This window comes from Glandiceps talaboti, chromosome 18 (assembly GCF_964340395.1).
Source record: "Glandiceps talaboti chromosome 18, keGlaTala1.1, whole genome shotgun sequence".
NCBI classification, from domain to species: Eukaryota; Metazoa; Hemichordata; class Enteropneusta; family Spengelidae; genus Glandiceps; species Glandiceps talaboti.
Window position 1 is genome coordinate 16,633,646 of NC_135566.1, and position 15,273 is coordinate 16,648,918.

Consider the following 15,273-nt stretch of genomic DNA (forward strand, 5'->3'; position numbering starts at 1 on the left):
CACAAGTATTTATAGACCACATAAAAATACAAAATGTGAGACGAGGTGACATAATTTGTTGGCACACCAGTTTTAATTATGGTTCTTTTTATTGCTCTCTTTGTAAACTGACATGCACATTTCACTCACTTTACAATAGAAAATTCAACACCTGCATGCAGAATGTGGCTGATTAGGATCATTCAATTACCAATTCTAAATTCTGTTATAAATGTAAACTGCATCATACAAACTATTAACACCCATTGCAATTCGAATTCATTCAAATAATTATGCTACATACTTAGATTTTTTGACCTGAGTAACTATCTGCACACAACACATTTTGTAACTATGTAATGAAATCTGGCTGAAAAAGCATGTCCTCTATCTATCAAGGCTACATTGCAAAAAACAAAATTAGCATATTTCTGTGGTTGGATACACAGAATTGTAATGCTAATAACCATATTCCCATATTTGGACACATTCCCATATTTGGATGTAGTTTAATACTTTCATCCATATCCATGAATAGTGTTGAATGTTAGCATATTCCCATATATGGAGATTTGATATTCCCCAGTGAATAGTAAAAAGAAATTTGCATTAACAAGCACAGACATACATAAAAGAATACACATTAATTAAGAGATATCTATACACAATGCCCTAATTTGGTACATGTTTACACCTTACTTGGTATATATATATGCCCATATTTGGTATATGTAGATGTCTAGATTTGGAACATGTCATATTTGGTAGATGCCCCAAATCAGGACATGTTTATACCCTATTTGGTATATGTCCATATTTGGTAGATGTGTAACATCTGAATACACAGTTTGTTTGCCTATTTTTGACTTGAATTTGTGGGAAAAATACATTTTGAGAAACTACAACCACTCAATTGTTTGGGATTTTTGTTCCATATGTAAGATAGCATTAAATGACATAGGGAAAAGAAATATCAAAGTAGATATAATTTCCTGGTATTAATTAAGCTTAACTTCTCTTTAGGGATTGTACATCCATATTCCTTCCGAAAAAGCTAATACAAATATCAAAGCTCTATTAAGTTTAAAACATAACAAAATCCCCGTTCCCGTAATAAAAAAAATTATATTGTTGTAAACACACAGTGATAACATAAAAACAATGCATAGAGATCATAAAATAATAGACACATTTCAGTTCAGTATTATAATAATTTTAACAGTAAACACAAATAGCACAGTTTTCTTTGAATTATTTTTTACTGTCTTCCCGTGGACACCTTTAGTAAGTTAATTTATTCATCAAAGGAACAGTCACAATTTTCTTCTTTTTTTCTTGGTCTCCATCGTTTTGTTGAAAACATGCCACACTTAATTCTAGACATTTGTGCGGCAAGCAGTATCCTATAAACATATTGTTAATCTGTGTGTACGCACGTAATGCCCACAGTATTAACGTTAGCTGGGTTATATTAACCCCTCGCTAATATGACATACTCAAGATATTTGAATGCGTGCCTGTAGTATTTACTGCAACTGTACCCTCCAAGTGTGCATCAGGTGTACGCAAGATATTGGCACTCATGCTTGTGGTGTTCACTACATCGGTACCTTTCTGAGCATAGTAGGTGAAAGCACCTGGTACCCATGATGCATGGAAATAAGGCATCATGGGGTTCTGTTATCATTACAATCATAATGATTAGCCAAGACAGTGTAAAGTTTGCAAAAAATGCTACTGGTGTTCATGTGATTTCATGGAACAATTGCATTCTCATTTGCATAAAGGATGCAATATTTGTATATTACACCACAGTACTAATACCTTGAGTTTGTGCCCATCAATGCAATCAAACAAACATGTATACAAAATAAAGTGAGGTATCACACTTTATGCCATGGGCTTCACATGCGTATACCCAAATTCACATCAGGTGTAGAGCATGTTATTGACACAACTGCCATCTATATTCTGTAGCTAATACATAGCAATGAATGAATAACAAGTTTGTATATTTATTTACAACTCCACTGAAATATCTTGTTTTCCATTCATTGCCTTGACAAGTCAGATTCTAATTACGATAAAACATCTTCTGAAACGAAGAGAAGTTTTTTCACCTAAAACGATGACAACCTTGAAAAAAGCAAAAAAATTACATACTGTGTCCTCGTCTTTTTCTGATTTTTGAAAAAATATTGATTACTAATGAAATGTACGTTACTTTTCTTAACATACAAGTAAAAATTGAATAATGTTTAACATGCGTATTTCAGAAATACTATGCAAGTTAATCTGTCAGGGAATAATATATCATGTGCCCAAATAATAGTTATCCTAAGTGTTCATACATTTTAATTAAACACACAACTTTCCAGGACTTCACTTGGTTACCTTAACATAACATTTCTCAAACCTGAACTGAGGTATCTCTTAAACAAATCAATATTGACTTGACGACATAGGTGATGAATCAAATTCTAGAAATTTAATTCCAAAGTTTGTTAAATAAATGCCATTTTTACACACTTCCAAACATTTTTAATTTTCTAAGACTTTCTGGTACTTTTTTCAGAACGACTTAAAACGCTGGGACTGTAAGGGACTTTGAAACACATGTGAACCCTGTCTAAACTACAATATGATGACAAGTTGACGGTCTTCATATTTCTCTTCAATAAACACAGAAAAAGTGTTGCCATGTACCTTTTAATATCATTTTGCAAAATACAGTGGAATAAAATCAAGTTTTTTTTATTTATTTTTGGAATAATAATAATAACCAACAGCAAGTGTTAACACTCAAATAAAACCATTTGTAACAAAGTTAAAATTGTTCAAGCACTGAGCGAGTCGATAAAGTCTGCCCTCACAGCAGGAGAGTTGACAACTCTTAATTCCTTTGTTTATTTGGTATGAAACTACATTGTCAATCATCTCCACACGTGCACAAGATTTAAATCAATTTTGACAAATACAAAACTTTATGGCCCTATCTGAGGATGGCAAACGCATTGATACAATGTGGACATGTTCAACTATCAGTTAATCAAACAACTATTTTGACACGAAAATGAAAGACAGTTAGAAACACAATTAAATCATTTTGCCATCACTCACAAATAAGTCAGTGAAGGTAGGTGTGAGCTAATTAAAGAACATAAAAAAGACACAACATTGCACACAGTATTACCTGCTACCTGTCACCACACCCGTCTACTTTTCCAATCACTAGATCTACAAACTTTTCCACTTCACAAAATTTTTCACAACAAACCCCAAATCTACAATAACAATGTTTATATCACTTTTTAATACTATGGTAGAAACCAACAGATACAAAAATGTCGCAACAAGATTGGTGTTTTTCTAAAGTACCTATCCTTACACTGGTGAGAACCTACTTGCTGAAGACAAATATTCAACAAAAGCACAACACACAGTTCTACAGATTGTAATGCCTATCTCAATCCCTTTTAAATCCTGTCTGTCTGTATGTATGTATGTATGTATGTATGTATGTATGTATGTATGTATGTATGTATGTATGTATGTGTGTGTATAATCTCCACCATGACTACACCCCCTCCATCCCCGTTTCTAATCTTAGCTTTCAAAATATCCACATTGCAAACCAATACATGACCCCCGTGATTCTAATTCTTGTAACACAATCAACCTAGTATTTCACTGACATCAATATAAAGATTAGAACCAACTTTTCATTATGCTAGGAGTCAATATTGCAATATTGACAGTGATGTCTTTTATGTTAGAATTCACTCTCAATGGACTACAAGTTATTATATGGGGCATACATAAATTCAATGGATGCGCTTAAAGCTAATCGTTAAGATGGAGTTAAAATTGATTAGCTCCTACATCGTTGATGCTCCTGTTAATCATTCACTCAACATAAATCTTTCAATCTAGGGTTAAATCAACATAGTGAGAGTGGCAGAGAAAAGGGTGGTCTAATCATCTACCTAGGTCACTCCCGCTACCAAAAAAAAATCATGTCAAGTTGGACAATCACTTCACATTTCTGTACCATGGATTTCATAGAAGATACAAGTTCATATAAAAAAAATCAGGGCATTTTGTGTTTTAATTGCTTTTGGTGATTTTCAATTTTATCTAAAGGTAAATTTTATCTTATTCATTTTGTTGATAACTTTGGTAAATGTGTTTCATTAGTACTTTTTAATTCATTGTAGTGGTCCAATCTAATCACACTGTTAAAAATTATTGCAATTTCACGAACTCTTATTTAATAACTTATTCCCTTTGAACACGCACGCACACACAATAAGGTGTAAATATAGGTATACAAAAAAACACAGCACCAGGTTTTATTACTACCAAACTTACCACGAGGAAACACACTGAAAGCCCTGTAGGCAGTGCAAATAAAACTTACAAAGAATCTATCTTTATAACCAAACTAAATTTTTTAATTGAGAGGGCAAGTACCTTGTAAACTCTGATTATGATCAGCAGTGCAGGACTGCCATTTTGGATGATGCATCATGGGAGGTCAAGCAACGGTCATTTTCGAATTGCATCATGGGAGATCAAGTTAGCCATTTTGAATGTTGCACCATGGGAGACCCAACATCAGCCATTTTTGACTGATGCATCATGAGAGGCCTTGCAAACCATTTTGAGTGATTTGCATATCCTGGAATACCTTAGAACATGCAAAGCATAAAATCAACTGGATTATTATAGGGCTTGTGAATCAATGTTACTTTACATCTACAAATCTTCCGGTTGTTGTTTAGAATCAAAAGTGTAACTATGAGACAGATTTTGTACATGTTCGAAGTTTTTCACATGGCATCACCGAAGCTATTGCGAGTATTATGTACAGTGTGACACAGTTACATCAAATATCACTTCACAACTTATACAAACTTTTATATGCATAGCCATTATGAAAACTAATATATGTGCATGGAGTTGTAATTCTTAACTTGAAACTTTCAGTACTGTATACAGTACACTACAGTACTGTGATATACTGTAATATACAGATAAATTCACTCAAACAAATATGGTGAAGAAACGAGAAAATTATGTTGGTTTAAAAATTCCGAGATGAAAATCTCCCTGAAATAAAATTGGCATAGGTAGCTACGAAACTACAAATAAAACTCAGCAGTCAGTTTAGCCATTTGACCATATCACTGGAAGCCTTAAGACCAACACACCATATCAAATACAACAGATTTTAATACGGCAGGTAGTACACAGCTACTATCAGAAAAGAACTGAATACTTGCCATTCCACAATTCGCATCTCTCCGTGTCAGAATCTGACCAACGTATTTACATTGTTATATCAGAACACAAAGTCGAAAGTTTAAAGCTGGTTATTTCAATAATCAGAAATTTTTCAGGTGTTGAAAAAAATTCTATGTTGTGACCAGTGAAATGAAATTTTTAAAAGTCAAAAACACGCAAAAGAAACCTGCAATTTATAGAAATGCTACAGTGACTGCCAACATTCTTTCTATGTAAACATAAAAATGATATTCGTTCAACATGATGGGGGGAATATTTAGCACATTTGTGAAACACTGACTGTACATGCATAATACACACGTGAAACATGTGGTCAGCATGTGACATAGAAGTCACACCATGTGTTTTGCACCTTTCTGTTATTTTCAATGCAGATAATATATTTTTTTTAGTAATCTTACACCATTTATGTCAACTTTCACATATTTTTCACAAGTATGGATTTTTCTGGACAGTCGGGTGTTTCTAACCAATATTTTTCAGTTTTCATAAAAGTATGAGTAACACCATATAATCATCCCATATATTAACTTAAAAATCAGTGTGATTTTGGCAGAGCTTTCAATTGGCAACTTCAAGCGGTGGACAGTCTTTTTCATTAGGGACCTCCTTACAATGACAAGATTGAGTCTCGTCTTTGCTTGAATCTACTTCTGTTATTGTTAGAGACTCGATTTTCTTCGCTTTAGCAGCTGTTTGGAATTTCTCAGCTCCCTCCACCATATCTTTTTCCATTTCTTCTGCTATTTTTTCGATGTCTTTTTGACTACAACAACAAGAAGAAAAATACTAAATTATAGAGGAATTAAAAGTACGAACCAAGTTGAAAAAAAATGGAATATATATTCTGGTCATTCTATGTTACGACAACGTGTGTCTATGTCACAACAACAATTGTCTACATCTCTAGTTCTGCTGTGTTTGAAATATGAGTCAAAACGTTCAAAATTGCCATTACTTTACATAATTTTCTTTGATATTACTAGCACTGGTATAATTATGTTATTCTCCAATATATTTCTCCACTCAGCAGGAAAATACTCCTGACCTAAGGGTTTTGTCACTACGAGTCACAAAGCCCCCTTAGGTCACTCGTATTTTGTAATCTGTAATTTTCTACAAAACATCAACTTTCTTCTGAATTTCAGCAAGTTAAAAATTAGAATAACACAAGTATGTCATGTGACATCAGAATGGCAGGACGCCCTCTGGTGTTGTTACTGAGATATTGACAAAGGTTTGAGGTCTAATTTCCATAACTTTTGACAATATTATGAGTAAATATATTTCAAGTATCATCTTTATTTCATGTGTCCATGGTAATATTTACTATCATCGAGAACCGTACATTTCTAACCCAAATATTGCAAAGAGATTGAACCCCCCTCTTCATCGGTGGGTGTCCAGTTCTGTCAAAGAAATCACGTTCTGTCACATTATAAATACTGTATCCGACAGCAAGGGAATATTTTGGTAACAATATTTGATAACAGAGGATGAGAATAAGAGCACATGATAAATTGCATTTTGTTGGTAACCATGGTTACTTACCTGAGTGAAATAATGAGAATACCGTTGATGATGTTCATCATCTCAATAACTGAGTTCATTGGAGGTGGTGAGATGTTGAATTGCTGAACTGCTGCTTTAGCACCACTCTTGTACAGTTCATTCATCTACGGAAGAAATGGGTTCATACACAGAAATTGTAAATATGGCTCATGGAAACTAGGCATATTTGCAAACATTTTTGAATATTTATTTGCATATCCATCCCTGTTGTTACCTTTGCAATATACACCTGTCCATCATATGACTATTGCTATGGGTGTGGCCTTGTTGCTAAGCATATTTGCATACATTTTCAAAATATTTATTCACTTGCCTACCCACTCCTGTTTTTATCTTTGAAATATGCATACATACATACATACATACATACATACATACATACATACATAGACAGACATACATACATACACACACACACATACATACATACATACAGACAGACATACACACACACATACATACATACACACACATACATACATACACACACATACATACATAAATACATACATACGTACGTACGTACGTACGTACATACATACATACATACATACATACATACATACATACAGACAGACATACATACACACACACACACACACACACACACACACACATACATACATACATACATACATACATATATACATACATACATACATACATACAGATACACAGTTCAGTTGTGCTAATGATATTGCAGGTACCAAGATTTTGCTGAATACCCTAGAAATTTTTAAAGGACTGTTGACTTACAGCTTTTTGCAGGTTGACAGCTTGTTGTGTGAGATGTCTCAGACATTCTAAACTCTGCTTTGTTTTGTCGTGTTCTTCACCAAGGTTATGTTTATAGATATTGTATGTTTCCTTCTCCATCTGTAACGCAGCTCTGAAATCACCCTTACAAGACTGAACTCTGGCCACTAAATGATAGCTTAGTGCTGTTTTCATACTCTTTGGTCCATGGAATTTAATATTGTTGTCTAATGCTTTCTGTAGGAACTTCAACGACAGCTCGTATTCTTCAACTCCTTGAAGCACTAAACCAATATTGCTCTGAAAATATGAAATTCAATTATCTTTTAAGCAAACAGTTATGCAAGTTTAAACTCTCTTACAATTTTTAAAAAATGCGTATACAATTGCACAGCAGATATGACCTTACTGCACTGATGCGACATGTGAAAGTATGGGGTACTCAACGGTGCCTGTATAAAGATGTAGAAAAATTCTACAGTACTGTTATAATCATCGGTAGTAAAAAAAGTATGTAGATGAGTTTGCAATTATGAAATTCAATTAATTATGGTTCTGTTTTCAACGTCATCAAAGTTCATAATCAAAAGGTGTTGGAGTGTGTGTTCCGATGCTAAAATGATGATACACACAGTATAACTGTCACATACTTACATCAATTAGAGCAACTTCAGGATGTTCTTCACCATGTAATAACAAAGCTAGGTATCTAGCTCTGTACATAAGTTTGAGTGCAGTGGCTATTTGCTGACCAGCAGCGCAGTATAAAGCTAAATGAAGCTGTGGAGAAAAATGAAAACGATCAGTTAGATGGTACGAAATGCCAGATATTAAGTCTAATAGAGTGTAGCAACGACCTATTGACCTGTAGGTAAGTACAGTATATTACACTCATGTTGACTGATCACGAGGGCAACATACAGCATACATGTGCACAAAATGTCACCACCTTGCCAGTATACTTCAATAGAGAAAATGAGATTGCTACCCCAGAAGACACGCATACACTGTTTGTTTGTTTGTAGCATCATTCCCCTATATATTTTGCTGTATGTAATTTTAATGGTTAACTCTGGTTAACACAGGTTTGGATAGACAATACTTACATATTCAGTAATAGTGTTGGGATGATCAACTCCAAGACATCTTTCACTCATGATGACAGCTTTCTGTTGCATCTCCATGGCCTGTCAAATACATCATAGAATTAGTTTCCAGACAGGTTGATACGGCTTATATGTGATTCCTTGAGTAATATTGTTACACCAATTACAAATAAAGGTAAATTACACACAAACTACTTTGAACAGTGGAAATTAGTACCTCTTCAACTCAAAACTGCTGAAAAAGAATACTTTGTAAGTGATGAAACATTTTTTCATTCTCATCAAGATTTTCTTATCTACATGCATTGTTTAACACCCCCCCCCCCAAAAAAAAACAACAAAAACCCATTACCTATCATAACAGTAACCATTGAAGCTTCTTAGTCTTACCACATTCAGTGAACTACCTTTACCTTATTCATGAATAGCAATTCACCTTGTTCAATTCTCCCATGATGCAATTCAATAATTCAAATAGTAAATTACCTCATTCAGTTCTCCCATGATATAGTGTAACCTGGCTAATGATCGTAGACAAGCCGAGAACTCAGGGTGCATTGGTCCGTATACATTACTAAACAAATTGAGTGCTTCATTGATCAGTTCAAAACCTTCCTTCACATAACCTACAATAGAATATAAAACAATGTGGTCAAACACACTCTGGATATGAAGTATAAGAAATGCTAAAAACACAACATATAACAAGATGGAAAACCAAAAAATATATGCATGTCAATAAAAGAACCCAGATAGTTTCAGACATTTGTACAGTGAGGGAACTTTGTCTATATTGTAGAAAGTGAATATGGCCACTCTGAAAGTAACTTGAGGTGTCACTAGCTATGGGATTCACATGTTTCACCACCTGGGATCCTATCCAACCCAAACTGCAACCTCATCTTAACCACTGCAGTAATCATTTATCCTGATGTACTTTCGCTTAGACATTATGCATTACTAGCTATGACATTGACAAGCTTCACAACTGAGTGGTCTTTCCTATCCCCAACCACTGCAGTAACCATGTACCTTGCTGCACTTTAACTTGCCCACTCTGGCAATAACTAAATATATCAATACCTATGCAATTACCACTAGCAACCTACCCCATCCCAACCTCATCACTTCCAATCTAATCCCGACCACTGCAGTAATCATTTACCTTGCTGTACTTTAGCCTGTCCACTCTGGAAGTAACTGTATGCATCACTGGCTATTGGACTGACGTGCTTCACAACTGGGAACATATTCAAGATGTCTTCTTCTGTAAACGTAGACTTGTGTTTGTTGTCAAAGTTGTATTCTCGGAGTGCAATCTGAACTCCAACTTTGTGGCAGAACTCACGGAGGAGAGAGATCTTTTGAATATGGTACTTCTCAACTGCACTGTCAACACTTTCACTATTGAGGTAAATAGGGAATTAGAAAATTAGGTATGACATCACAACATATTAGAAGTAGTTTCAAAGATGCCATATTCCGGTCACCAGAAAGATTGCATGAGTTTGGCCACTAGGAGTGCTGTTCAGAAGAAGGGCATTACAGTCTAATGAAATAAAGCAATATGCCATATTCTGGCTACCTGAAAGACAAAAGATTGCACAGTTTGGTAACTAGGAGTGCTGTTCATAAGCAGCTATAGGACAAGAAGGCAGGCCATGATAGTTGGGTATTAAAAATCATAATACTTTATCACAAAAACAGATGACTGCATTCTTTACCAGTTAAAACATTCTACTAACATTCTTTCCAATCACAATTTTTTATATCAAACCAGAGTTGTTTGAACAACATTTTGTATCCTTTCGCAAGTATTGCAACACACTAACAGGAGTTACCATTCAACAGTACAGACTGATGTCATAAAAGTGACTTACCACTCCACGGTAAACATGTAATATTCTTTTGCCTCAGCTTTGATGTTGGTCCACATCTCAGCAGGTGTCATGGTGGTCCACACTGTACTGTCTATAATACAAAGACAACACATTGTAACGTGGTTGTAGAAGCAAGTTGACTTTTCACCAAGTTTCATCTATCATTGATATTATTACTTGCATTACCGTACCTGCCTGCTGTACATACCCATCCAAAGACAATATCTGAGACCCATCCTAGGTTTTTACAAACCCCTAACTGACACCACTTCCTGCTATGACATATTGTTACAAATGTCTACTTGCATAACTGTGTGTGTGTGTGTGTGTGTGTGTGTGTGTGTGTGTGTGTGTGTGTGTGTGTGTGTGTGTGTCTATGCGCACATACTGTTGGTATTTGCACTGCCGTTCAATAACACAAACATTAGTGCACACCTAAATGCAAATGAGCATGTGAGCATTCCATGTACACAAAATCATGTGAAGGTAGTTCTATTTTCATGAAATTTGCTGTTTCGGATATCAAACATATGTAGACAATTCCTGAACTCAACATGAGTTCCAGTCTGGGTACTCAAGGTGTTTGTACTTGTGCTTGCAATGTTTTCTGCTTCACTTTCACTCACTTATATTCACTTGAAGTACAGCCACAATGAAGAATGCAAGCACTCCTACTTGTGCAACTACTCCAAGTACACCATACTGGCACTCACATCATTGGGTTCTGTAGTAGTGTAGTGTCAAACCTTCTACTCACCATGGCCAAGTGCTGATATAGTGTCAAACCTTCTACTCACCATGGCCAAGTGCTGATATAGTGTCAAACCTTCTACTCACCATGGCCAAGTGCAGATATAGTGTCAAACCTTCTACTCACCATGGCCAAGTGCTGATATAGTGTCAAACCTTATACTCACCATGGCCAAGTGCTGATATAGTGTCAAACCTTCTACTCACCATGGCCAAGTGCTGATATAGTGTCAAACCTTATACTCACCATGGCCAAGTGCTGATATAGTGTCAAACATTCTACTCACCATGGCCAAGTGCTGATATAGTGTCAAACCTTCTACTCACCATGGCCAAGTGCTGATATAGTGTCAAACCTTCTACTCACCATGGCCAAGTGCTGATATAGTGTCAAACATTCTACTCACCATGGCCAAGTGCTGATATAGTGTCAAACCTTCTACTCACCATGGCCAAGTGCTGATATAGTGTCAAACATTCTACTCACCATGGCCAAGTGCTGATATAGTGTCAAACCTTCTACTCACCATGGCCAAGTGCTGATATAGTGTCAAACCTTCTACTCACCATGGCCAAGTGCTGATATAGTGTCAAACCTTCTACTCACCATGGCCAAGTGCTGATATAGTGTCAAACCTTCTACTCACCATGGCCAAGTGCTGATATAGTGTCAAACCTTCTACTCACCATGGCCAAGTGCTGATATAGTGTCAAACCTTCTACTCACCATGGCCAAGTGCTGATATAGTGTCAAACCTTCTACTCACCATGGCCAAGTGCTGATATAGTGTCAAACCTTCTACTCACCATGGCCAAGTGCTGATATATATCTTGACTTCTTTCTATTCTTCCTCTTCTTGTTATGTGTGTGGAAAGGCTGCAACATAACATAACATAAACAGAATTATTACAATGTGTGTATGTACCACAGATCAGATCATTTCATTTTGAACAAATTTACATTATTGTGGACACCACCTTGGCTTGTCCCAATCCCATATCTCCTTTTTTGTGATTACTTCTTTCCAGACAAAAACCACACTCAAGAACCCATTTTGAAAGGGAAGCTATCACACCCGAAACAATTTTACAACTGGATATCACTAGAGGTATGTCAAATCAAGTATCGGATCACTCCCCCCCCCACCCACCACCACATCCATGTCAATCCCCAACCCACACACCCTCACCCCTAGGCCATACAAACCACACCCAAAGATTTACTTGGCATATGAAACAAATCTAGAAGAGAAATGCAAATCAAGAAAATATATGTATTTTCATAAACTTTGGGTTCTGGAGCGTCATTTCATGATTTCACATCACTTAGATTTTGAGCGATTACCAAGAAACATCAAATTGAAACTTGAATAAACCTGTCTTGTTCTCACACTAGCCCACCTTTGCTTCACATACATATTTATTAGATGCAAATTCATGACTATTTATCTAAAGGTAATAAGCACTTAATAGTCATGAATATTCAGTGTGCATCTAATAAATATGTATGTCTGTTAAGTCCCATGATGCAATGGTGGACCAGTATGAAAACAATAGGTGAAATAGCCAGAGTTTCAATTTGATGTTTCTATGGCAATTGTGCAATATTTATGTAAATGTGAAATCATAAAATGATTCTCCAGAACCCAAAGTTTATGAAAATATTTTCATTTCCTGGAGTGTTCCTCTTTCATTTTCCATCTGATCTACACACTACATGACAAACGACACCCTAAGTCAATAAACTCACTCACCTTTTCATCTGGTTTCTGTGCCTGTGGTGATGACGAAGAACTGAGATAACAGTTCAGAAAGTGACTGAGAGCTGCTGATAAACTAACTGGACTAACACTTTGTAGGTATGACGTGAAGAGATGTTTGACAGATCGGCTAATGATTTCAGTCACGAGTAGTTTCTATGGCAACGAAACAAAACATAAAAAAGTCAGATTTCATGAAATTAAGTCTTCTTGGCATAAATTGAACTTTTCCAGGAATTTTACAGAAAGTTGAAAGTTTGAAGACTTCCAAGGAGTATATTAATTTACACACAAAAACTGAAAGGCGAATATCTTTAAAACAATATTCAGTGTTTATTTTGTGATTTAATACATTAGGTTTTAGTACTTACATAAAGGTAACTGAGGGTCGGTGCTTTACTGACCAGTTCAGCAACTTTGCCAAGGTAACGAATATTTATACCCCTGTCGAGTATGAAGATAAAATGAACAATAAATTGGGTGTAGATATACGCACGACACTAACATTTGTAATTAAAATTCTATTTAGAACTTTGTTTTTTCAAAAATATTTCAATATACCTTGTAGTTGTTAGAATGTATGCAGCATTTCAGAGGAAAATATACACTTGGAGGGTATGGCACTTTGACCAAAACGTAGAAATGGGATTGATGTGGTGTTTCACTCATGGACATGTTTTTAATATAATGATAGACACATTTCAACTCCACAGTAACAATGACAGAGGGACTACACACATATACCGTGGATGAATGGAACCTGTTACAAACAGGGAAAGTAAACAAATGAATTGGATTAATAACACTTGGCTCAGCATGTTGGAAATACAGAGACAAGTATTACATTCCATTATTTGATAAAGAACAGTTTTATAGCCTCTTCATGTGAAGATGAAATGCCAGGGGAACTGGAAATTTGTTTGTGAACATGAACTATTATACAGTAAAGTGGTCAATGATGAAATATTATATATAAGTCTCTATACTTCCAACATGCTGTGTCAAGTGTTATTAATCCAATTGAGTTGTTTACTTTCCCTGTTTGTAACAGGTTCCATTCCTCCGGGGATCTGATGTCGGCAGTTGTAGCAGGATCCTTTACCCAATCACATTGAAAAGTGATAAGCATTACCCTATCTCCATTGTAATATCATAACATAACCATTTTACATCCACCTACCTTTGATGCATGACTTCAGACAATGAAGACCCATCAATTGGTGCTATAGTATGTTCTAGACAATCTTTGATCTGAAAAGAAACAGAAAATCTGCTATAAAAAAAATATGAAGAAGGAAAATATCTTTCATATTTGCACTGCAGTGCAAATATTGAAAATATTATGCAAATCAGCACACAAGCATATGCCAGTATGTACATATATTCCATGAACACACAATCGTGTTTACAAAATTTGTTGTTTTGGATGAAAATACGTAGTGATGAAATGACCCTGTGATATACAAGTGCCAGAGAGGGTACTCAGGGGTATTACATTCATGATTGCAGTGTTTCCTAAAAGCCTTTCGCTTGCTATATTCATAGAAGTGCAGCCACAGAGAGCATCACAAACACTCGTGCAATACAAGCACCAAGACCATACAACACTCTACTCTGTTATATATAATTAATATACTGGTTGGATTTTGAATCACTGTTCATTAGCTGTGCACACAGACTTAAAATATACAGTATTGCTGGACCAATGACAAAAATAAGTGATTTGTTGCAAGGAAACATATTTCTTACCAATGATGGAATCTGATGTGTAATAAGGAAGTGAGCTGCATCTCTGACGATTTGTTTCTGCTTCTTCAAATATTCGCCCTGCGAAAGCAAATATAGCAACATGTCACTTTTTATTCATCTTTCCCTCATATGCATAATGTGGAATACATGACACTGGTCAAGTACCATATGGGGGGGGGGGGGGACAATAATCATGTGTAGAGTACAAGTATACTTAGCAATTCCCTATATAAACAAAAAATAACACATAACACACATTCAAAAGTAAAGTTTTATAGCATGAAACAGACATGAAATGTTAGGTCCTTCAGGTTTTTGCTGGTAGATATACACCCAGAAGATAGAATTTGCACATAATAATAAATTTTGTTGAATGGTCACCACAGAAGCAGTGCCCCAGTGTTGAAGAAGCAG

General features: G+C 35.5%; 1 protein-coding gene across 1 annotated transcript in view; it reads right to left on the bottom strand.

The window, feature by feature from the left end:
* Positions 1-5,064: 5,064 nt before the first annotated feature.
* LOC144449075 (clustered mitochondria protein homolog) overlaps positions 5,065-15,273 on the bottom strand; it is a 54,468-nt gene continuing 44,259 nt past the window's right edge. Inside the window, exons 17-29 of the mRNA XM_078139495.1 lie at positions 14,860-14,937; positions 14,291-14,361; positions 13,482-13,554; positions 13,105-13,266; positions 12,158-12,227; positions 10,601-10,691; positions 9,886-10,124; positions 9,207-9,346; positions 8,721-8,801; positions 8,269-8,394; positions 7,615-7,914; positions 6,838-6,962; positions 5,065-6,052 (exon numbers count right to left, since the gene is read on the bottom strand). Coding sequence (XP_077995621.1) covers positions 5,848-6,052; positions 6,838-6,962; positions 7,615-7,914; positions 8,269-8,394; positions 8,721-8,801; positions 9,207-9,346; positions 9,886-10,124; positions 10,601-10,691; positions 12,158-12,227; positions 13,105-13,266; positions 13,482-13,554; positions 14,291-14,361; positions 14,860-14,937 — 1,761 coding nt within the window. The 3' untranslated portion in view covers positions 5,065-5,847. The remainder of the gene's footprint in view (positions 6,053-6,837; positions 6,963-7,614; positions 7,915-8,268; positions 8,395-8,720; positions 8,802-9,206; positions 9,347-9,885; positions 10,125-10,600; positions 10,692-12,157; positions 12,228-13,104; positions 13,267-13,481; positions 13,555-14,290; positions 14,362-14,859; positions 14,938-15,273) is intronic.